Genomic DNA, 26,441 nt, shown 5'->3' with positions numbered 1-26,441 from the left:
AGGCTCCCAGGACCCTATGAGGATTCCATTAGCTTAAATATCCAACAGCGGGGTGATACAACCTGAAGAGATCACCTCCAGTAGATAGACATGGTCTCCCCAGTGCAGAGATAGGGTCACGCACCCATCTCAAAAATTTTAACCCAGAATTGTTCCTGTTTAAAGGAAACTCAGGGGGGGGAAAAAAGGAGCAGAGGTTGAGGGAAAGGCCATCCAGAGACTGCCCCACCTTGGGATCCATCCCATCTGCAGACACCAAACTCCAACACTATTACTGATGCCAAGAAGTGCTTGCAGACAGGAGCCTGGTATGGCTGTCCTCTGGGAGGCTCTGCCAGCGTCTGACTAAGACAGACACAGATACAGACAACCACTGGACTGAGCCCAGGGACCCTAGTGGAAGAGTTAGGGGAAAGGCTAAAAGAGCTGAAGAGGACTGCAACCCCATAGGAAGAACAATATCTACTAACTGGACCCCACAGAGCTCCTAAGGACTAAACCCTCGGCCAAAGAGTATACTATACATAAGTGGGTTCATGGCTCCCGTTACATATATAGCAGAGGACGGCCTCAGCTGACATCAGCCAATGGTTTACGATGACTTTAAAACACGGTGCTGTAGAATAGTTACTGTAATACCAGAGGTCTGAGGAGAGAGGACAGACTTGGATACACCATGGGTTCTCGAAACATAAATAATAAATAGAGTGTAAGTAACCTTAAAAATAAGACGATACATCCTGAGACAATTCTAGCATTAACATTTATTTGTTTTGGGCTTTCTAAGAAAGTCAATTGACCCTGAACTTATAATCCTCCTGCCTCTGACTTGTACCTGTTGAGCAATAGGTGTATAGTCACACCCAGCTTATTATTTTCAGATTAGTAAAGTCAATATAGACAATGCTTTGTGATCTTATATATCAAAAAATCCATATACCTTTATATTTAAAAGGAAGCATGCTACTTACAGTTAGAGTTTTTTCTAAGGGACAAACTTTGTCCAGATTTTATTTATACATGTCAGAGACAAAAGAGAAGATAAATTGCTTCAATATAATCATATATTCTTGCCAAAAATGTTCTTTAAGTTACTGAATTTATGTTTTGAAGTTGGGTAAAGCATTTACTTGCATGCAATATATATCATGATTGTTCTATACATGACTACTAAATCATATTTGCTAACCAGGTACATTTGCCCTCTTCCAACTGCTCCTATTTTTTTTTCTTGTTAGTCTATCAATTTTTGTGAGAAATTTGCTAAAAATATTACAGTAAAAAGGGTACATTCGATCTTTATTACAACATTTTCATCTATAACATTTTCATTTATTTAAAGTTTTTTTTTTAATTAATCATTCCATTAGTTTACATCTCAAATAATATCCTCCTTCCCGGTTACCCCTTCACAACCCCCCCACCCATCCCACAATAGCCCTCTCCCCCTCCCCTTTGCCTCTATAAGGGTGCTCCCCTACCCACCCACTCACTCCAGTCTCACCACTCCAGCATCCCCCTACACTGGGGCCTCCCCTACTTTTGCTATTTGCGCATGTTTTGAAGTATGGATTGGTGCACGTGAGTGCAGTGCCCAAAGAGACCAAAAGAGGGAGTCATATCCTCCTGCAGCTGGGATTACAGGAAGCAGCTGCAAGCAGCCAAATAGATGCTGGACTTGAATCTTTTGAAAGAGCAACAAGTGCTCTTAACCACTGAGCCATCTCTCTGGCCTCCGATTTTATAGTATTAGGCATTAACATTTTAAGAGGAGATGATGTTGAAAGCTGCAGTGTGATATCTCTCATTGCCTCTAATAAAGATTTTTTAAATTGTAATGTAATGTATTTTATTACTGTAATTACTGTGTTTCCTTTAGTGGATACTGTTCTAATATTTGTGTGTCCCTTTGTGTTATCCTCATCTTTCCTGTAGTTTTAGATTTTAGACATATTTCTTTTTAATAGCATGTCATGGGCATGCTTGTTGAAATAATTATTTAAAATCAACAGGGCAGCAATTCTCGCTTTAGTCTGTTTGCATTAAATGTTATATGATTATCTGGACCCCTTTCTGCTCTGATTCTGTACATATTATTTTGCCATTTACACATATTTTTTCTTTCCTATATTGTATTTGTGTGAACTGATTGCATTTTATGGCATTGCTAGTACCTCTCATGCTGATATAAAATAGATGTTAGAATAATTTAGCTTGAGACAAATGTCACCCATTCCTTGTTGCTGCAATGAAGCGCTATGCCACGGCTACCCTCCTTCATTTAAGTAATTTCTTTAATTGCTTTGAAAATAGAGAAGCAAGTTTGAATAGTTACATCAGCAACACAAAAGCCTAAAAAGTTATTAGCTTTGTTTTTTAAGATTTATTTATTTATTTTATGTATGGGAGTACACTACCACTGTCTTCAGACACACCAGAAGGGGGCGTCGGATCCCATTACAGATGGTTGTGAGCCACCATGTGGTTGCTGGGAATTGAACTCAGGACCTCTGGAAGAGCAGTCGATGCTCTTGACCACTGAGCATGCTTTTTATAGAAGAGAAGAGTCTGACTCTGGTTTAGGTGGAACATACTAGTTTTCAGGTCTGGTTTTATCCAGAAACTTCTTCAGAGGAGAAAACTGAAGATGTTTGTGTAGTCATCATTAGACAGAACCCTATTATCTATGATCTCAGGACAGTCTCTGTAGCAAGCAAACAGCAAAAATCCTCTTCAATTACCACCATCTCAGCATGGGTATTTTATGATGATACTGCCACTAATTCTATGTTGAACACAATTGTTTGTTCTTTTTCAGGTACATCTTTTAGCAACAGTCTTGCTTTTAATACTAAATTTTCTTTTAGCTTCCTGCTTTATTTGCCTTGAAATGGTTTTATATTGCCCAAGGTTTTGAAAGACAATTTTGGCTAGATTCATAATTCTAAATGACATTTTTTTTTTTCTCAGCAAAACTTCAAAGACAGGAAGTATGTGTTGACAGATTTCCAATTTGAGTATCAAGCTTTGATCGATGGGCCAATTGTTAGCCCAAAATTCACCTTCGGTTCTGTGAAATAAACACATGGCAGGGCGTGTTCTTTCAGTTCCCCCATGAACTGCCCTCTGTTCATCTAGCTCGCTGTCATCTAAGGGGAAATGTCTGCAGATCTAACTCACTAACCCAGCACACCCAATAAAGTTTCCATTTGTTTTTCCTTTTTGCATCTACCAGTCCATTTAAAATATTTCATACTTAAGATTTTGGTCTCCTCAAAAGCCACATCACATCTTCATAGTATCAAGGACATACTCAACAACTGGATAACCTCTCTGATTTGTGCCACCTTTGTTCTTTCGTTTAACCATTACAGTACTCCCTGCACACTGTTCTGACTATGAGCTTTGCATATTTTCAGTGGGTGGTCCTCATGGTCTGAGATGGCATGGCAGTCCCCACAGAGCATCTCCCTGTTCTTTCGCCAATGTGTTTTCAGATTCACTAGAGGACTGTGAAAATCCACAAGTATGATTTCTGGTCACAAGTTTACACGAATATCCCAGAAGGCTCTTTTCCTCTCACCATGCAGAAGACAACAAATTTCTTTGCTATCTGGTTCTGCTTGCTTTCTGGATTTATGTAGCAGTCTCTGATACAGCCCCTTTCACTGCATAGGTAGAAGCACTTGTTCCTGCCTATAAGGCTTGGTGTCTGAAACCAAACCTCCAGGCCACAGTGGACACTCCATTCTCTGGGTTATATCAGCCTATCATATCTGGCCTCCATGGATTTATTCCTCACTTTGTTCATAACCTTGCAATGCATTTTTTTAAAGTATGTTTTATAGATCAGTGCCTTACTCAGCCATCATCGGAGAATCTTCCTCCTGCAGCAGACGGGAACAAGTACAGAGCCCACAGCCAGACATTATGCAGAGAGTGAGAGACCTTGAAACACTCAGCCCTACAGGAAATGTTTCTCTCAAATCTCTCCCCTAAGAGCTCAGGGAATCCTGAGGAAGAGGATGAGGATAGATTGTAAGAGCCAAAGGAGACGGAGGACACACACACACACACACACACACACACACACACACACCCAAAGCACTCTAAATCAGCATGAGGAAAGCTCATAGGAACTCACAGAGACTGAAATACTGAAATAGAATGCGTAGGACCTGCACAGCTCTGCACCAGGTCTTCTGAATGTGTACTATGACTTCCAATTCAGTGGGTTTTTTATGGGATTCCCTAGTATACTAATAAAATCTCTGATTCTTGTGCCTTCTCTTGAGTACTTTTCCTTCTCTTGATTTGTTTTATCTTATTATATTTTAAATGAATGAATGAGTGAGCGAATGAATAAACAAATAAATAAACAAACAAATAAATCTCTAGTCACTAGGAAAAAGGTTAACAACTGAACTGTCATTTATACCTACTGGAAGAATAAAAATCAGTTTTTTAAAAAAAAAAAAAAAAGAGAGAGATACTGCTGTTTCTACCACTCCAGGGCGGGCATCGTGTTCAGGAGAAATTGGCCAGCATTCAGTGGGCTCCACAGTTTTGGGAGTGTGTGCTTTTATTTGATTACAGTTTCCTGTTTTGTTTTGTTTTGGGGGTGTGTTCCTATTTTCTTTTCTCAGTCTGGGAGTTTTGTTGTTTTGTTGGGTTTATGTTTGTTTTTTTGAGAAAGAACTTTGGGGTGAGGGGAGGATTTGGAAGTACTTGGAATATGATCAAAATATATTTAAATTTAAAATTTTCAAATAAAATATGTATGTATAAATACACACACACACACATATGTCTGTCTTATTGCAGACAGGTTACTTTGTAACTTAAGCTACCTTACTGATCATGCAGCCTAAGTTTTAAAAATTTCTCTTTCTGGGATATTTTTCAGGAAAACAAATATAATCTACAATTTAAATTCTCTTTTATTGTATTTCACTATTCATTAGTAGCCAGGCTGAAAGGACGAAATATTACTCATAATCTCATAAATCAGGTCAGCTTCTATTTCAGCACTGGCAATGTCTCGAAGTACCTAATGTAGTCTCCTCTCTCTGCCTCTCTCTCTCTCTCTCTCTCTCTCTCTCTCTCTCTCTCTCTCTCGCTCTCTCTCTTTCCCTCCCTCTCTCTCTGTCACACACACACACACACAGACACACACACAAATAATTTCCAGAATTAAAGGTATAGTTCAGTTGTATATAAACATTGGCTTTCCATTAAAATTGAAAGTCAAGGGGCAAAATTTAATTTAGGGTTTTAGTTTTCTGAGATTTTGTGAATTGTAAAGGCTGTAGATTCTCTCAATTTCCCTCTCTGCAAGCATTGTCTTTCAGATGCCATTAGTGAGTCTCTTCTGAGCCCCCTTGCTCCTTCTGTAACAGCCACCTTTACACCTAAAGCAAGTGTAGCCTTGCTTTATACCTAAATGAGAGGAAATACTGGCATTGCTCACAATTTTTCATGCTCTCTCCTGTTTTCATCTTCTCCAACTTGATATAACACAGATGTAGCCTCAGTGATGCGTCTGCTTTATCAACTGCCGTATCTTCACTCTTCACTTCAAACTCTCCAGCTTCCTCCCCTCAAACAGGGTGAGTGAGGATGCATACGAGAACATGTAACTCAAGACAGACTCTGAAAGATAGATTGAGCACTAGACTGAACAGCTACGACTTGGTGGCAGCCTATGTTTGAGAATGAGGATTTCTTCTGCCCTGAGCAGCACTGCAGTGTAAGCTAATTATTCATTGTAAACATCTTGAGAGATCACAATTGCCAGACTGTAGAGTTGCCAGCAGGCTCTGGCTCCGTTTCGATGATGATGATACCGGGACTATGAAGTGATGGCTTTTCAGCTGAAAAATAATTTTGGTTTTTCAGTCTGTTTTCTTTAGCTCGAGGTAGAATATTTTAGCCTTGCTTTCTTTTTTTTTAAAAAAAAAAAAAAAAAAAAACTTGAGTATTTATGATTTATGTCCCCTTATTTCCAAACTGGATAAAGCACTTTCACAAAGCAGAACACATGTAAAGTAGAAACATTTCCAAAGTGCACAAAAAACGCCAGCATTCTAGCTACTTATAAAGACTTAAACATATTAAAAACTAAATTTTTGTCTCTGATGATAATTAGAATATTACTGAAATAATATTAAGAATTTAGGACAATCATTTGAGACCATCATAAGTACACACATACATATAATTTTTGGGAGATGAAAATCGGTGTCAATTAGAGTGTTTCTATGTATATATGCATGTGTTTTCAGATGCATATGAGCACACATATAAGTGGAGGCTACAGGTCAACTCGGGCATCCTTGCTGAAGAGACACCCACACTGGTTTTTGTGACTGGGTCTTTCACTGGGGACCTGAGTCTCACCACCTGTGTGGGCAGGAAACTCCTGGTGATTCTCCCTTTTCCCAGCACTGAGAGTTGCACGTGCACACACAGCATCTGCTGGTTCTGGAGACTGGATTCAAGTCCTCCTGCTTCCATGGCAACAGTTCACTGAGCCAGCTCCACAGGCCCTATCATCACCCTCCTTATTTCTTGTTCTATATGAACAAGAAAGAAAATAAGATGGCTTTCCACTCTTAATTATTCTTGCTATTTTAAATATGTCTTTAAAGTTTAGACACATTTTTTTAAAAAGCTATAAATCAGAAATTGGTGTTTTGTCCACTTATTAGTGAGTTAACTATGAGAAGTACAAAAGAGCATCATCAACTGAGAGCAATCGACGACCTATATAATTAAGAAGATTTTACATTTGGTAAATATCTTAGTCTAGGATGCATTTATATTTTATTTTTTTTAATAAAGAACTATGCCACACACATACACACACACAAACCACAACAGAGGTTGGCATCATGTGTTTAATATATTTTCAATTTAAACATACATTCAAGTAGTACATTTAAGGAATAATATAATAAAATTCTATTTTTTAATCTCTAGTCTTATTCTCACTGATACACTATTAATTTATTAACTAAAAATATATTACTTAATGCATCCCCCAATATCATCAATACCATAGTTTCTATACGGTAAACTGTGTTTTAAAACAACATTGTAAAATATCTGAATCACAAACAAGCCACAATGTTTGGAAATTATTACCTATGGATTCTTGCTTGAAAGCTACAAACGGTGAGTTAGAAACGGTGTTTCATGAATATTTTCAGTCGACTGCTACAAACCTCACCATAGAGCTGACAAAAAGTAGTAACTGATCAACTAGAGACCCACTCCTCAGAAAGTCAGTGTGGGCTGGAGAAAGACCTTAGTAACCGGTCACGGTCACTGTTCCAGCAGACATAAAATAAATAAACATCAGAGAGAAAAGCATTTGAGTGCACACACACGCACACGCACACACACACACGCACACGCACATGCACACACACACACACGGATGGACGGACAGATGGACACACACACCACACTGTCATACCACCCCAGAACCTTCCCTATCGTACTTATTCATGCTTAGAGGAAGGTTTCTAAAATCCCTTTGTAAAATTGGGTTTTTCACTGAACGTATTCTCAGAAATGTGGAAAACGGCATGTAGCTGTTTTTAAATGGTGATTCTGTCAAAGTCATTCTGTGATTCTTTTTTCAATTTAATGTCAATACTCTCACTCTGAATAAAATCCCTTATATCACATCAGCTGGCAATGTCCATTATAAAGGCAAGTGACAGCGAAAGATTCTGTCGGAGTGATGGGTTCCAGCACATTTTATGCATGAAGTGACTCTTGTCTGTAGGGAGTGAAATGGAGCACGTGCGATTACTTCTTTACTTTGGATTAAGTTTTAAACAAGAAAGAAAGAAAAAAACTCACTGTAGCTGTAGTGTTATAGACTATGGTCGGGCTGATTTATTTGAGGTACTTTTTTGTGTCAGTTTGGAAACAGGTAGACAAAGACTCAAGCCTGAAGCTTTCATCTTCTTGCAAAAACAAAACAAAACAAAATCTGCCAGTCAGAAGCAAGAAGCAGCATTCTCCTAGAGTTCTACCAATTCCATTAAAGGGAACAGTTAAAATAATTACGTGGTCTTCCAGCTTCTATGTCCGGCCTGTACTTAATGCATCCCCCAATATCATCAACAGCATAGTTTCACTCAAATCCAGTTCAACATTTTACTTTAGCCAAAGAAGCACAAATGGCAAACAGTGTATGTGTGTGTGTGCGTGTGCGTGTGCGTGTGCGTGTGCGTGTGCGTGTGCGTGTGCGTGTGCGTGCGTGCGTGCGTGCGTGCGTGCGTGTGTGTGTGTGGTTTTTTTTAAATTTTGGTTGTTAGTTACTTTATTTCTCGATATTCTATTTTAGTTTTAGTTAGTGCAATATGTCAAATGTATTCATCTCCCTTCAATATTAAACTGTCAAAAGAGTTCTACTTAATATCAGAAAATTATTTATATTAGCGTTGAGAAAAATGTTGGCATGGAATTAAACTAAACTCATCACACCCCAACAAAAGTTAGAATAGAAATCTATTATATAATATGGGGATCTTTAACAGATTTTACTGGTAAGGCATTCAAAAGAGAATACATAATTTTAAATAAATAAGAAGTGTATATACATGATAGCATACATGGAGAGATGAAATGACCCAGATCAATTTTAGGAAATTCCCCATTTCCCTGCTTTTTATTGCGGTCATAAACATAACACAGATCTGTTTTGTCATTATCCCAAGCACTTCCAGCTAGTGACAGCCACATGAACGTACTACCATATTTCTGTACTTCTTCAAAATTACATTGGAGCTGTCATCAAAGTAGAGGACTGAGATGGCATTTAGTTTGGTTGGAGCACAGCAAGGCTTAGGAACATGGTCAGGGAACATCAGGTGTACCTGGTAAGAAAAGAAGGGGAAAAAAAAGAAGATGTGTCTTTTAGAAAAATGGGGTAAACATTTTCTTTACATCTTTAAGAATATGATGTTTATATCACAACTCCTGGAAGAGGGAACTCATCACCTGGCCCCTTTATACCCCATGGATGACTGGTCTGGGGGCGGATCGGCAGGACATATTCTCAATCAACAGTCAGTAAGAATCGAACCAACAGTTCTAAGTAAGTATGGGGCAGGGGCTTGAAGTGAAGTTCATCAAATAAGGCAAACTCTGTAGGGAATGGTCAGCAGAATTATTCTGAGGAAAAAGCATAACATTTTGCATTGCGCTGCTTGTAATTGACTCAGTATCTTCTACATTCACTGTCAGAGTAACAGAGGCTATAGGCTCAAGTCAGTGAAGACATCATTGGACTACAGAAAGTTCTAAATCTGCAAGATATTGGAATAGGATAGTCAAACGATACATCACAGACGTTGTGCCAACTGTTACTCTTCCATGGGAAAAATAAGCTAAAAACCACAATGAAATAAAATCTATATTTGTTTTTGCCTGAACTTGGGACCCTTTCCCTCCTACTGGGTTGTCATAGCCAACCATGATGTGAGGGTTTGTGCCCAGTGTTAGTTATCATAGCTTGTTAGGCCATGTTCACTGGATACCCCTGAGAGGCTTATTCTCTCTCTCTCTCTCTCTCTCTCTCTCTCTCTCTCTCTCTCTCTCTCTCTCCCCCTTTCTCTCTCCCCCTCCCTCCCTTCCATCCTTTCTTCCTTTCTCTCATTCATTTGTTCATTCGTACGTTTTCTTTCTTTCTTTTTTTTTTAAGGGGAAACTGGAGGAGTGGATCTGTGGTAGAGAGAAAGTGGGGGAGGGGCTGTGAGGAGAAAATGGGGGGTGACTTCGGTGACGAAGTAAGAGAGAATAAGAGGGTTTTTTCAAAATCTAGTACTTGTTTTTAGAGCAATGATTTCAACTCTTTTTTCATCAGACTGACTGGAGTTTCACATTGCTTTCCTTTCCCTATATGCTCCTCAGAAAACTGCCAAAAAGCAAGCTGAAACTGAAACAAGAGATCCAGATAGTTCACAAATTGAATATCCATTCTCCTTAAGAGATTGAAAACGTAACCGTGTGGAAAAGTGAAATACTTAACTAAAAACTTGGGGCTCGTTTTGATCACACTGGAAGTTTGCCTGTAAGTTATAATAATTGAGCTAGAAGTCAGAATATGGCTCCCAACTACTCTGGCCCTTTTCCCAAAGGAGTTTATGGGAAGTCCCCATGATGAGCCTTGAGGGATCTACAAAAGAGCAAACACAGCCTCTTAAAGTTTTGGCTTCACAGTGTCCTGGCTGAAATGGTCTAGGAGGCCTATGTGCAAGCAGAAACGGGACAAATGAGTGATCCCACATGACCTTGAAATTTCCTAAGACCTCACAAAACTAAAAGTTGGAGAGCGTCTCCGGATTTCAGATGCAGCTCACATTCCTCATCAGCTTATCTCCCGGAGCCCTCTCAGCCATGATTGATAAGCCCCAGGTTTCAGTGGCCGTGACAGGCTCAATAAGCAGCAACTCCAAACAAAATGGATTTGGTCTTGAGTGACTCTTCCAATATATTAGTCACTCACATGCTCCTCCTTAACAAAGAGCGTGCCTGTCTTGTCGCTCCACATGCTTTGCAGAACAAATGTAAAGACATTCGCAATACCAGAAACACTAAAGTCAAGCTCGTCCATGAACTTGAGTTTTGTAATGATGGTCTAATATAACAGGGCAGTAAGCGAGTCAGAGAACAGTCTTCCAATTTCACATCAAGATTTCTTTTGTTTTCCCTTTAATACCACTTCTAGACTACAGCCATAAAAACAAAAACACTTATTTATATATTTTAAGAAAAAATAAAGTAAATAAAGAAAAAGAATTATATGACAAAGGATTTTTTATTAGTATTCATGCTTAGCCTGAGGGAACTTTGATATACTGGATATAAGTCTGAGGAAGCAGAAATCAATCTTCTTTCTCAGGCATTATTATTTTAAGGATGAAAACCAAACAGATCAAGATTTTTTTTTTTGAGAAACCAAGTAGCATTGTTTTATAAGCTGTCTTGTTTGAGTTTCTATTGCTGCGGTAGTGCATTGTGACCAAGGGCAACTTGGAGAGAAAAGAGATTATTTCATTTTACAACCTGTAGTCCATCATCCAAGGAAATCAGGGCAGGAATCTGGAGGCAAGAACTGAGGTAGAGGCCATAGAGAAATGCTGCCTTCTAGCTTGCCCATCGTGCCCACTCAGCCTGCTATCTCTTAGAACCCTACACCATCAGCCCAGAGGTGGCCCCCCGACACTGAGCTGAGCCTCCCATATCAATCATCAATCAAGAAAATACACCCCTGGCTCGGCCACAAGGTAATCTGACACAATTCTAGCTTGTGTCAAGGTGACATAAAACTATTCAGTACATAAACCAAAAGCAGTTCTTCTTCCCTGTCACTACATATATAGTGGCCATACTGTCCCTTCAAAAGATGAATCAGGAGCATGCATCACAATCTACCAGTAGAAATCTGAGTGCAGCATCTTCGCAGAGCCTACCTGCTACCCTTTGCTCAAGAATACTAACACATATTAAGGAATATTTATGAGGAGAAGGCACATCTGACTTTAATTCTCCCCGGGGATTTACTTTATGCTTCACACACTACCATTAAAGTAGCCTATCTCATGAAAAGAACATTTTATATGTGGCTATCGAAATACTTCTTTGCTTGCTTTCTTTTCCTCTCCGATTTTATTTCTAAAAATTTTAATCAAATCCATGCTTAGCCACCATAGACGAGCACTCCAGGAGAGGCTAGTCTACAGTATCTTTAAGTCAAGAGTGATCCCAGGAAATGAAAAGGATTTCCCAGGAAAATACACCATTGGCTCCTCTGAGATCAGCTAACACGTACTGTGGGCCACCTGTGTAACACTTTTGAATGTATGGGAAGAGAGGTAAAGGTGACAAATCAAGGAGTCATAAAGACGCACTGGGAGGGCCAGACACATCAACTGGAGAGATGAGTGTGCTGAGATGGGCTTGCAGACTAGTGAATGTGCTGAGTTCATGGGAAGGCGGAGTAGGAGGCTCAGTCCAATGCAGGGGTCAAGCAAAGCAGGACCAAACCTAAAAGAGAGAACTGACTTCTGGGGGGGGGGAGGCGGGGCAGGGAGATGGATCAGTTGGTTAAGTGCTTGCTCTGTAAGCACGAAAAACTGAGTTTGGTCCTCCAGCACTCAATAAAAACAAGGAAGCAAACTGGGCGTGGGACTGACTGGAGAGGTGGCTCAGCAGTGAAGAGTGCACACTCCTCTTGCAGGGGTTCAGTTCCCAGAACACAGCTGCTTGTAAGTCCAGCTCCAGGGGTATTGCAGAACATCTTCCCTGACTAAAAATGATTCTTCAAAAGGAAAGTAATCCCAGGTAAGCATCAAGGTATTTAAGTACTTGATACGCCTGTTTTATATTATATTTTATACTTATTATATTACATTTTTATGTTATATTTATATGAGTCCTTATTTAGAAACTAGATACTCTGTTCATCAGCTCTCGAGTCAAAATGGATTGAAGGGGAAAGGTAACATTTCAAGGTCAAATGCAAATTCTAAGATTCTAATTCCTTCAAATGATAGCGTCATTCTGCCATCAGCAAGACGACTCTACTTCTATCATGCCTTCCTCATTCTAAAACCATGTTCTCTTCTTCTTCTCCCAGATACATAATCATGGTTTTCATATTAACCCAGACACTAATTGGTGATTCTATAACATAATCTAGTGCACCTCTTAAGAGACTGTTGATTTCCAGAGTCCATCCCACTGACACATCAGGATGTTGGGAGAGGTTGAGCATGTTCAATAGATGTAGTATAACCACAGGTCACTGAGTCAACATGTTCTTATCTCATGCACAAGAATATGCCGAGGATACTAGAAACTCAATCCTTTCTAAATATTTGGAAGTATGGAAGAAGAAAACGGGAAGGTTATTTTCCTTTGAAAAATAACAGAAGGAAGAGGAAATGAGGATAAGGAAAAAATCAATGAACTACAGTGACTATAGTACAGTAAAAACTTGCCTAAAATAATTATATCAAAAGCTCTCGAATGAAGTTCATGCAGCTGTTTGTCAATGTTTCAGTAAAGAATACTAGTGAATTTATAGTTTAAAAACTCATCTGGCTGGGTTGGTTAGATGGCTCAGTGGTTAAGAGCACTGACTGCTCTTTCAGAGACATGAGTTCAAATCTCAGCAATCAAATGATGGCTCACAACCATCCGTAATGAGGTCTGATGCCCTCATATGGGTGTCTGAAGATAGCTACAATAATAATATAGATATATATATATCTATATATAATATAAATTATATTATATAATAATATAAGCTATATATACAATATAGCTTACATATAATTAATAAATAAATAAATAAATAAATAAACCAACCAACCAACCAACCTTTGGGCAGGAATGAAAAGGGAGCTGTAACAAACAAAAACAAAAAAAAAAAAAACAATAACCAAAAAAAAAAAAAAAAAAAAACCCTCATCTGGCTAATCACTGTGCTGTAATAAAATCTGTGCAGCATAGCAACATTATTTAATTACTTCACTTTTCCCAGCTTAATTTGTACCAATTCTGGGACCAGGATTATTGACTTAAGTCAGTTTTAATTTCTTACTATACCCATAATTATTATTTCAGCTACAAGTTACGAAAGAATTTAAGAATTTGAGGTTGATAATTAAATTTTTTTAAAGCAACTCTATACTGTGTTTGTCTTATAAGCCATTTTTTTATCCCATAAGCATAAAACATACCAGAGTTTGAACTATGGCGTGATTGGTGGCATTCATATGGGCATTGAGTGGAAAAGAACATTCTCCATCACAATAAAATGCAGCATATCCCTCTGGTGCTATGATCCAGTCCTGAAATTTACAAAGAGAAGAAAAGGAATATCATCTAAATGACAGCAAAGACAAATAATTCTTAAGTAGTATTCAAAGATACTTAACCTGAATCAGTTTCATTTCTTAGTCCAACAATTATTTAAAAAGTTCTGCTTCTCCTACATCTTTTCATTTTTAGTTGAAATTTTCAACTAAAGTATAAATATTTTCAAAAAAAATTGTCCTTTCTAATTTCTCCCAAGAGCTTACTATACAAAACTTAGTATACATTAATCATTCTGCATTTGAGAATAAAACTATAATCACGAAATGGCATTCTAAATAGTGTTTTGAACTTGGAATGATGAACTCTGGAGCATTCAAGTGAACCAGAAAATGTGGGGAGTGGATAAAGTCTTGAGGGATTTGTGCTATTGACATGAGCACAGCCATGTCAAGGACCCCAGTGATTCATGGGAATGGCAATGACTTCCCTAGAATAGGCTAGAGGAATGGCAAGCTGTTCCCTGTGTCAAGCTTAGAGGAATGGTAAGACCTCAAGTTGATGTATGAATGTTGACAACATGTGCAGAAAGTATCAATGGCAGCTTCCCCTTCCAGGATGGATATAGGCTGAGGCTGCTCCCCTCCAGAGACACCCTATCAGGATTAGTTAGCACACCTCCATCTTGTTCGCCTGGATACAATAAGTTCTGAGTTCCTGGCTGCAGTTAGTATGTCTCCATCAAAACACATGATCCACCCAATCCCAGCTTTTCTGTTTATACATCTATCACTTCTCCATTCCAAAGCCCTGCAGGCCGAGACCGGTGGTATCCAGTGTGGGTCCTTGACTGCAGGGAACACACATTGGTCAGGCAAGGGAAAACTACAGAGGCAAGTGCAAGCACATAAAGCATCTCTGTAAGTCAGGTGTATATCATGGGATGAGGAGAATCTGGAGATAGACAGTTTGTGCTTTAAGGTGGATTTTTGAGGAAGTATGGAAAAAATAAAAACATTACAACAGCATCTGTGTTTAAACTATGTTGAGGAGACATGCCCAGGCACTCCTGTTGAGGAAAAGGACTATAAAAATTCAGTCTTCAGACCCAAGGAAGAACTGCAGGGTATGGGTTGCAGCAAAAAGTAAACTCACTCCTTTGTTTAGGGCAAAAGATCCAGATGGAGATGCTAATGGTTTTAACTGCTCTCCTGTTTGGGGGCAACCTGATCCACAGAATCAAAACCAAATGTCGGAGGGAGCATGAGGCCTGGGGTTGGGAAACATTCCAGAGGTTTTATTTCTGATATGTCTGGTGATTGTACCCATGCACAGAAGTCTAGTCTAAAGAGGATCCTTCTGGATCTATGTATCCACCCAGCAGCTTGGTCATGTTTCTATTAATGACTCTCTGCATTTGTTGGGGACACTCCTCTAAAAACATGAAGTCCTAATGGGCTCCATTCAACTATTTGGAGTGGGCTATGACTTAGCTCAAATGTGTTTTTCCTTTATCATTCCCTTGGGGCATTCCTTTAAAGAGACCTAAAGAGCCACCCTGCTATGGAATGGTACCCATGCTAAATATAAAAAAGATAGAACCCCCTAGAACTTGAGACTTCCACAGTATATAATGGTTCTCACCAATAGTGGTTCTAATGTCATAGGAATAACCAACCACTTTCCAATTGGATATGTCACATTTTACAAGATGAAAGCTGGCTCTAGGGGAGAATATATTGTTATTATGCTGTTAAGTGAACACAATGTTAACCAACTCCTAATGACTTATTACACCCATAAGCTACTACTGTACCTCCCATTCCTCATCACAAAGGTTTGTATTGTAGTAGATAGTGATTAACACGGACATCCATACTAGACAAGAGATTATGGAATAATCAGCCTTAATTGGAACATATATATTATACCTACATCCTTCCAAAGCTCACTCTGTGAAAGTAGGACCAGAACGATATTAAAAACCAGAGACTGTTGATAACTACAAACAGTGTCTTCTGAACACAATAGAATAAAAACAGTTTGTAGTAGTTGTGACAGCATGCACAAGACCCAAAGCGAGACTAAATCTCAGCAGGAGAAGGGAATTGTGTATGTAATCCTTCTCCTAAACAAGATGCTATTAAAATATTTGAGCAGCATGAATTGGTCTTGGTTTCTTTTTTAAGGAACCTAAAGTTGGAAGAGCAAGGAAGTGGGCTGAACCTGGGAAGAGTTGAGGAAGGAGACTGAATATGATCAAAATATGTTAGATGAAAATTTCAAGGAACTAATAAATATTTAAAAATGAAAACAAATATATGGCTTCATCTTAATCTTATTTTGTGTCACTCTTTTAATTTTGTGAATATAATACTATGAAGGTGGCTCATATGCTGAGAGTTTGTTGTAATAGAATACCAAGAGAAATCTGAAATTTTCATATTGCTTTCAGAACTGTTAAAAATTATTTTTTCTGTTTCCTCTTTACCTCTTTTTTGAAGCATATTAAAAGTAATGAGAGTTTCAAGTAAAAGAAAAGTACTCTTACAAACCTGGTTTATGATTTTAACTTTATAGTTAGAATTTCTATTTCCTAAAGAGAATTGTGATGGTAATAGAGCTAAGGTAGGTATTTGTAACAATCCAAACACGTATATAACTTTATAATTTTAACTTTATCAAGAGATGCTGTGGAGAAGACTCAGGAGGTATGAGTGCTGACTGGGAAAGCATGAAGGCTTGAGTTTAGATACCCAAGACCCAGGGGAAAATCTGGGAGAGGAGGGGGAGGGTGCTTGTCTGTCATGTGTTGGGTGGTTGGTTGTGTTTACATGGAAGTTCCCAGGTCTGCTGCAGGTCCCTGCCAACAGTTGGTTTTTTAGCATGTCAATAAAAAGCCAACAGACAATGGCTAGGCAGCAGGATTGAAGTGGGACTTTTGGGATTCCTGGGAAAGAGATGTAGAGGGAAAAGAAGCCATGAAGGGGAAACAGATAAGACTTAAGAGCCCTTTGACTAGTAAGAATCCAGGAAAGTGGCCCCAGGGACCACTCCTTCAATTGGGTCTGGGGTAGCAGAGATGAAATATAGATTTAGCAAGTATCAACTCAGGAATATCAGAGGGGAGTGTGTCAGCCACATGGAGGTTCAGGAGTGGACCAGTCATTGAGCTAGTAAGGCATATTAGAAATTACACTGCGCATGTGTGTCTTTTCATTCAAAAATCCAGAGAACTCTGGCGGGTGGCAAGAAGCATGATTATCCACTGGGAGCTCAGAGCGCTTTAACAATTTACCACTATAGTGATGCTTGCTTATAATCCCAGAATTTTCTACATTGGAGTAGGAGAGACATGACAATCACTGGCCCATCCTGGGAATCACCATAGCTCCAAAGACAATGAGCTCCAGACTCAGTTGAGAGATAATTATTTCAAAGAGTAACATGGAAAGTGATGTGGCCTACACACATGCTCACAGACAAGCACACGCCTGTATGTACAAAAATAAACACATTAGTAAATTTGTATTATATATGCGTGGTGGCACATGCTTATAATCCCAGTCCTTCAGACACCGAAGCAGAAGAAGGTATCAAAGACACCTTGAGCTGCATAGTGAGACTCTGATTCATGCAAAACAAAAGACTTTGGATATTTTAAAGACAGTATTGCTTTTACCCGTTCTAAAATGTTATGTTTAAGAATATTATATTTCCCTAGACAGTTGTTAAACTCAACTCATTATGTTCCAATAAGGAAAAAATAATAAGGAAATGAAAATGATGTGTGTGAACCACATGCTGAATAGTCTTCAAAATGGTTATTATATTGAAACAATTATTAGCAAAGACTAGATTTAGAAAAGAGCTAAGAGAACACAGAAAAGAAGCGCCCAAGTTAGCCAGTCTTACCTGCCATCCCAGATCCCGGAAACTCACATAGAGTTCGTGCTTCTTGCAGGCTTGTTTTTGTTCACTTGTATTATAATCTATGGATTAAAGAAAAACAAAAACTCAGGCTTTAAACAAATGACTGCTTATTAGGTATAGAGGTATACAATTTCTGATATGAGATTATATATAGATACGGTTTCTGGAAGAGGTTTGAAGATGTAAAACGTGAACTTGATGCTTGACTGAGAATTTTGGCTGTCGATCAATTTTCCTATGTAGAATGTAAATAATATCATTGGCTTTATAAAGTTCTGAAAAGAATTCTATTGCTGCCTGTATGTCAGGCATAAGCTGGTGATGCTATTGACCGAGTACTATTATCTGTGTGATCATTCATTAATTCAGTCCTACTATCATGATACTTTATATAAATATATGTCGCATATTCATACAATATTTTCTGCATAGATACTTCCAGAGCAGATGGCAATGTATTTGGAGATCTTATTTAAATAAATGCCGTCAATATAAGAGACTCCATTCTGAGTTTCTAATCATCACTCAAATCTATAGCCACTTTAGATATCTTTATCCATGGCTAATCGAAGTACCCAGGCAAAAAAATTCAATCAGACAGGCAACCCACTCCGTTTTCTCTTCAATCTCACATCCAATCTGTCAGGAAGTCTCCCACACAACTTTCAAACAGATTTCAAACACACTTTCTTACAGTCTTCACCATTGCTCTTGGACCAAGCCACCATCACTAGTCAGGATTATTACAGTATTATGAGTGGTAGTCTTTCTCCCCTTGTACCCCTACAATAAGGAGCTAAGTGGGCTTTTATTGAAATGATTACACATCTGTCTGAAAAAAGCCCAGCATCACCAAACATGAGATATCTGCAGAATAAATACAGGCTTGCTGTGAGTTGGTCCCATTGCCTCACTCACTCATTTCAATAATTCTTCTCCTCCTTATCTTGTCCTACACATAACAACTACTTTCTGTTACACACACAGTTGAATTTGGACCTCATTCAGGGACTTGACACTGCTGTACTCTTTTCCTGGTATTTTCTTGCATGGACATCAACACTGCTAAGTGCTGTATTTTTTTTTAGTAATTTTCAAGAACCATCTTATGTAAAATGATTGTTTTCTAACTAGCACATTTAATATTGTAACTCTGATGCCAATAGTCCCCATTTTTCTGATCACATAAACATGTGATTTGTGTTTCACTTACACTCTAACCTTCTCTGCCATTGATTATTCATCACATGCATTACTTCTTATCTCTGTTTTCCCCCCTAGAATAAATCTTCACCAAGTCAGAAAACCTGTTTAACTCTGGTTCATTGATGTATATATACCAAGTACTAGAAATAGCAATGGATACATAAAATATATACTTCATAAATATTTGAAGAATTAATGTGCTTATTCCCTACAGTTTTCCATGATTAATTTAACACAGATTCGTTACTTCTATTACATATTTTGCAATGTATTTAAAAACATTAAAATTTGTATGATTGTTTTAACAGATTAAATCTGAATGTAAAATTCAATTTTGCATTCGAAATAAAGTAAAATGCATTTAAAATGCAAAACGTTACAGAACATTTTTTATGTTGCCTTGGAATTCTCTCCCACCTTTAAAAAATAACATTATAAAAGATTTGTATTATTTTCAATGTGAAAGAGGGAGATGAAAGAGAAATAGGTATCTTCCTTCAAAGAAAATTGAGTCACTATTTCACTTTCCAAACTAATGACTGAATTGCTAATGAAAGAGTCTCAAACCAGAAACAAAATTGTGACTCTGTTATCTTTATAATTATTTCAAGTGATTATTTGTTTGATAGCAGTTTAAAAAATGAGATAGTAGAATTCCTCCCTTATGTAATAATTGAATAAATATATGTTAAGAGTAAAAAATAAAGAAAATTTTGTTTCAGTTTCTGTCCTCTCAGTTTTCAGGGAAACTACTACCTTAATCTGAATAATAGCCCAAACAGTTTTATTCAAGCAATGAATGAGTATGTTTTAAACCATAAATATAAAATGAATACATTACATATACATCTTTAAAATTAGATAGATGGATGATAGATAGATAGATAGATAGATAGATAGATAGATAGATGATAGATAGACAAAAAGAAAAATAGATAGATGATAAATATAAACTACATATATGTTTATTAGAATTCCATGTTTATAAAAAAAGAAAATGAATAAAATTTTAAAACCCAAATATCTCATTTCATTAATATAGCTTCATAAAGACTAAGTGATATATATATATTTGTATATATATATATATATGTATATATATATATATATATATATATATATATATATATATATTAGTACATAAAGGTAATGAGCAATTAAATTTATAATGGATTCTTTTTCCAAGAGTCTGATGTCATGGAGAGTTATACCTGTATGCTTATTCTGTCAGAAATAAAAATTAATGGGCACTGAGTGAAGTAAATATTTTACCCAAATCAACAAAATCTGCAGTTAGGTTCACTCTCAATAGTTGGCAGAGTTAGCTGCAGGAAGAAGGTCTAGCAAATGATGTTTATAGCTTTAAAAATATCGACTGGCAGCCCTTAGAAGATTAAATAAAATGGACATAATTTTGCTGTTGATGTTCAGGTCTACAAATGAAGTCATGTGTCCAATCCCAATATGCCCACAGATTGCCAGAAATCTTGACCTCCTGGGGCTCCCTACTCCACTTTATAAATTACCAAACCCAGACCCTCTAGGCCAGGCCACTTTGCATGAAGGCACATGCAACATATCTGTGCTCCCCTTCACAACTTCTCCCAGTTTGGATCGCCATAGCTATTTGTGCCAGATCCATCTTTAGGCTCAGCCAGGCCCACACATCCTGTGCACAGGGCAAGCCTGGTGAGTCTGACTGACCCTATCCTGCCTGTACATTATTCCAAGACCTACACCAAAAACAGACAAAGAAGAACCTGGCCCAGCCTAATGTGCCTGAAATATATCTTTCCAAAGCTCCAGGTTCAGACCAGGTGGCACATCCTAAGCCCCAGCTCAGCTTGCTGTGTTCACATAAGATATACAACCAGCAAAAGATCACATAATCAGATCTCATATTAAAAATAATATGAAGGATAAAGACACCACCACCACCCCACCAAAAATCTACCAATCCAATAGAAATGTTCTCCAGTGGGAATTACATAGATGAGCTCCAGGATACAGAATCTTAAAGAAAAATCATAAACTTTATCAAAAAAAAATTATAAAGAATAAACTCAAAGTGAGAAAGCACCTGAAAGATGTGCAAGAAAACACAAGCATAAGTCTGAATGGAAATTACTAAATTCAATGAAGAGACAGAAATCATAGTCAAGAACTCAAGCTAAAATGAAGTTGTAATTGAGAAACTAAATCACTTAACTAGAAAAGTTCAGGGATTCCATCAATAGAGTGGGTCAAGTAGAAGATAGAATATGAGGACTTGAAGATACGTAGAGGAGCTAGAACAAACTAGCAGAAAATATCAATTTTTTAAGCACAGGAAAAGAACATGCTATAAATGTGAGATCCCAACAAAAGACAAAATCTCCAAATTATAGATGAGGATGAATAATCACAGGTCAATGGCAAAAAAAACAAATCTTCAATAAGTTCACAGAAGAAAACTTCCATAAACTAAGGAAAAGCATATTCATAGAGCTGAAAGAAGCACACAGAACCCCAACAGACATGCCAGAGAAGACCTTATGGTAAATCATAGTTATGTCACTAAATACACAGAAAAAAAAAACAAAGATTCTTGAAAGTTGAAAAAAAAGAAAAAAGAACATGAATCACATATAGAGGGAAAACCCACTAGAAAAACACAGCTAATTCCTCAGTGGAAACTTTGAAACCCAGAAGAACCTGAAGCAATGTATTCCAAGATCTAAATAGCACAACTGTCAGTCAAGATTACTGTATCCAGAAAAATCTATGGGCCAGAGTTGAAGGACAAAAGCAAAGCTTTCCATGATCCAAACAGGCTAAGGTATTCATACCCATCAGACAACTCTAGGCAAAATACGGAAAGAAGTACTTTAGACAGAAGGAAGGAGTAAGCAAAACCAAGAGACTTTAGAAACTCCCATAATTACTCAGACACAAAGTATGATTAAAAGTAGCAAAAAACAAACAATATGACTACAATCAACACATACCTTTTAATACTAACTTTAAATATTAATGGCCTTAACTCTCCAATCAAAAGACAATGGCTATTTGAATGGATTTTTTTTAATGTTACCTTTCTGTTGTCTCCAAGAAACTATGGTTTAAAGATATCTATCACCTGAAAGTGAAAGGATGGAAAGAAGAGCCCCAATACAATGGGAACAGGAATCAAACAAGTACTGCTCTCCTAAAGCTTGACAAACCAGACTACAAATGGAAACCTGTCAGAGTACATAGACAAGGACACTTCATTCTACTTAAGGGAACAGTTAATCCATTGAAATCCTAAATATATACACACCAAGCTCCAGTGAAAACAACATCATTGAAAGAATTTACTACTGGAATTAAAGAAACAGATTAACATCAAACTACTAATAGTAGGTGACTTTAATATCCCACTTTCTCCAATAGATTGATCATTTGGATGAAATATAACAGAAACATCATATAAACAAATGACATACATCAAATGGAATTAACATATATCTACAGAATATTCTACCCTACATCCAATTAAATGTGTGTGTGTGTGTGTGTGTGTGTGTGTGTGTGTGTTTATACACATATACATATTCAGCAGGTCATGTAAGGTTCTGTATTAAAAAGTACATTCTGAGACAGAAAACAAATCATTAAAAATTCAGAAATTTTGAAATAACTCCCTGTATCCTATATTGACCATAATGTAATAAAACTTTAAGTGGACAGCAAGCAAATCTCTAGTTAGTGCACAAACCCATGGAAATTAAAAACGCATTTTTGAATGACGAATGGGTCAAAAAATGAGTCAAGCATAAAAGCAATCAAATTAATGCAAGTTAAAACAACTTGAGATTTTATATCATCCCAGTCGGAATGTCAGGCAATGGATAGAACTAGAAAATAATTTGAACTGAGTGAGGTATGCCAGACTCAGAAAGACAAATGCTGCATGTCTATCATCTGAGGCTCCAGAGTGTCACATGTCTGTTTGATAACCTGGAGAAACCAAAGAAACTCAGAGATCAAAAAGGTACTACAGAGAAAGGAAGAAGGGTCACTAAAGACGGGAGTAGCAGGATATGTAAGATGCAAAGGACCTGAGGAGGGACTTATTTTGGGAGTGATAAGGGCTCTGAAGGAGTGGAAAGAAGGTAAAACTCACACTAAAGATGTCTGGAAGAGCCATAAAGGAACATACTATTTATTTATTTATCCTAAATTGCATGTAATTGTACATTTACATATAGATGCGCATTTTAAATGGATTTAAGCCATTTGGGTTGACAAATGCTCCTGAATAGCTTTAGTCTATCTTAAAATAAACAAACAAATAAATAAATAAATAAATAAATAAATAAAAACCCAACACTACTCATAAAAATCCCTTCTTTGAGTTGTTGGTCAATCCAATTATACCCTTAGTTGCCTCCCGGAGACTGAAGGTAGGTCCTTGATGCTGATAACACAAATAGGACACAGGACTTGGAGGATGCAAGCTGGATCTGACCAAAGAGCCAACACCTTACAGACTAACTTTAATAGTCCAGGATACTGCTAAGAAAGCTGCAAACGGAGGAAATGCCAATAGTTGCCCCTAGCTGCCAAGCCTATAAATCACAACAAATATCAAGGCAAGTTTTTCCCAAAGGTACAATAGTGGCGCTATATAGCAGCAACCTATAGCTGTCTAACTGATAGCTGTCAAACTGAATTTAAGGCCCATCCAACAAAGGGAACACCATGCCTGGTGTCAAAACCTAATCAACTACCCAGGATTAGTGAGGTCATGAATACTAAGAGGAGACCTGACTGCCACCAGTTTACTAAACCAGCATACTACCTAACTGCATTCAAAAAAACTTTCCTTATTCATGCAGACAATAGTAACTCCTGAGCCTCACCAAAGAAGCTTCCCTTTGCAACAGATAAAGACCATTACAGAAAAATTACAACTTGTCATAATGCAGAGAACAACTGATCTTGGGAGACCTGCCTAACTAGATACATCTCTAACACAAACCCTATATTTTATGGCTCAGGCAACATAGCAAGAGAGAAGGCAGAAAGATTATATGACCATAAAAAAAGGGAATCCTACTGTGAGGTTATCTCCTAGAAATGACGACAGGGAAGCTTTACCCAGCATACTTCAACTTATTTAGCTGCTTTTCTCAGACTTGAACAAGCACAATAGACAGGCTAACATGGAGCAGGAAATCTCTCATACTGCCTCCACCCCTGAACACGGTATTCCAGATAACTGAGGGATACTGAAGGCAGAAGTATCTTCCCTTAGAGATAAGGCTTCTAGCTGCTTATCCAGTACCAAATGACCATCCCTGAAATCATGAGGATGCAAACAACACTGGATAATGTCAAGAGACTGTATTTGTGTGTGTGTGTGTGTGTGTGTGTGTGTGTGTGTGTGCATGTGCAATAACAATAATAACTAAAGAAGTGGAGCTCAGGAATTAGAGAGGATGTGGAAGAAATATGGGAGGACTAGTGGGAAAGAAAAAGAACTAAAGAAAATGATATACATGTTTAATTTTTATTTTATTTTTTATTGGATATTTTATTTACATTTCAGATGTTATCCCCTTACCCTATACCCCCCCGCCCAGGAAACCCTTATACTAGCCCCCTCCTCATACTTCTATGAGGATGTGTACCCACCTGCCCCCCACTCCCACCTCCCCACCCTCGAATTCCCCCCGCACTGGGTGTCTAACCTTCATGGGACCAAGAATCTCCTCTCCCACCTATGCCTGACACTGTCATCCTCCCCTACATACACAGATGGAGTCATTGGTCCCTCCCTATGTGCTCCCAGGCTGATGGTTTAGACCCTGGGAGCTCTGGTTGGTTGGTATTGTTGCTCTCCCCATGGGGCCACAAACCCTTTCAGCTCCTTCAGTCTTCTCTCTAACTCCACCATTGGGAACCCCATGATCAGTTCAATTGTTAGCTGTGAGACTCCACCTCTGAATATGTCAGGCTCTGGCAGACCTCTAAGGAGACAACTATATCAGGTTCCTGTCAGCATGCACTTCCTGACATGCACATCAGCATCTACCTTTGGTGACTGCACATGGGATGGATACCCAGGTGGAACGGTCTTCAGACTGCCCCTCCTTCAGTTTCTGTCCCACACTTTGTCTCCATATTTGCTCCCTTGAGTATTTTGTTACTCCTTCTAAGAAGGACTGAAGCACCCACACTATGGTCTTCCTTCTTCATGAGTTTCATGTGGTCTGTGAGTTGCATCTTGGGTATTGCGAGTTTCTGGGCTAATACCCAATTATCAGTGAGTGAATACCATGTGTGTTCTTTTGTAATTGGGTTACCTCACTCAGGATGATATTTTCTAGTTCCATCCATTTAGCTAAGAATTTCTCAAATTCATTGTTTTTAATAACTAATTAATACTCCATTGTGTAAATGTACCACAGTTTCTGTATCCATTCCTCTGTTGAAGGACATCTGGGTTCTTTCTAGCTTCTGGCTATTATAATAAGGTTGCTATGAACATAGTGGAGCATATGTCCTTGTAAGTTGGAGCATCTTCTGGATATATGCCCAGGAGTGATATAGCTGGGTCCTCAGGCAGTGCTATGTCCAATTTTCTGAGGAACCGCCAGACTTATTTCCAAAGTGGTTGCACCAGCTTGCAATCCCACCAACAATGGAGAAGTGTTTCTCTTTCTCCACATCCTCCCCAGCATCTGCTATCACCTGAGGTTTTGATCTTAGCCATTCTGACTGGTGTGAGGTGGAATCTCAGGGTTGTTTTGAGCTGCATTTTCCTGATGACTAAAAATGCTGAACATTTCTTTAGGTGCTTCTTGACCATTCGAGTTTCCTCAGTTGAGAATTCTTTGTTTAGCTCTGTACCCCATATATTAAAAATTAAAAATGAAGTCATGATAGAAATTACTAGTAAGTTCTGGTGCCACAACCCAAACTACAAAACAACAAAAAGTATGCTAACTTACTTCAAACATAATGCAAGTGTTATCATATTTCCCTAGTTTGTTTTTAATAGTAGTAGCATTGGAAAACTAATGTCAAATGTTGAAAATATTAAGTACTTATTCAAAATTTATGACTAATTTCTAGAAAAATTCAAATTTTATGACTAGTTTCTACAAATTTTCTAAAAAATTTCTATTTCTAGAAAAATAAAAATTCAATTTTTACTTAAAATATCATTCTATTTTTTACCTAAAAATAATAAAGACACAATAAAATAGAAGTGAGGGAATAAAAAACCCTGAGATCTATATACATTTTCAATGTTCTGAGCACTGACTATTGAAATAGCAAGTGAAGAGTCGCCATAGGAAGCAATGTTGAAGTCCGTGGTCTGACTGGGGCCACGCTGATCTGGGTGTCCTGAACTACCACCTGTGGCTGTGATGACGCCTGGGCCTGAAGAGCCACTGGAGGCTATGTATAGGTCTGTGGTTCTATTG

General features: G+C 38.0%; 1 protein-coding gene across 1 annotated transcript in view; it reads right to left on the bottom strand.

Moving 5' to 3' along the window:
• Positions 1-6,885: 6,885 nt before the first annotated feature.
• The window catches only part of Bmp5 (bone morphogenetic protein 5), a 134,168-nt gene continuing 114,612 nt past the window's right edge, over positions 6,886-26,441 (bottom strand). Inside the window, exons 5-7 of the mRNA XM_034508958.2 lie at positions 17,758-17,834; positions 13,767-13,877; positions 6,886-8,894 (exon numbers count right to left, since the gene is read on the bottom strand). Coding sequence (XP_034364849.1) covers positions 8,745-8,894; positions 13,767-13,877; positions 17,758-17,834 — 338 coding nt within the window. The 3' untranslated portion in view covers positions 6,886-8,744. The remainder of the gene's footprint in view (positions 8,895-13,766; positions 13,878-17,757; positions 17,835-26,441) is intronic.

The sequence above is a fragment of the Arvicanthis niloticus genome, chromosome 7 (genome assembly GCF_011762505.2).
Source record: "Arvicanthis niloticus isolate mArvNil1 chromosome 7, mArvNil1.pat.X, whole genome shotgun sequence".
NCBI classification, from domain to species: domain Eukaryota; kingdom Metazoa; phylum Chordata; class Mammalia; order Rodentia; family Muridae; genus Arvicanthis; species Arvicanthis niloticus.
Note: the sequence above shows the minus strand (reverse complement) of the source record. Positions and strands in the feature narration are given on the sequence as shown.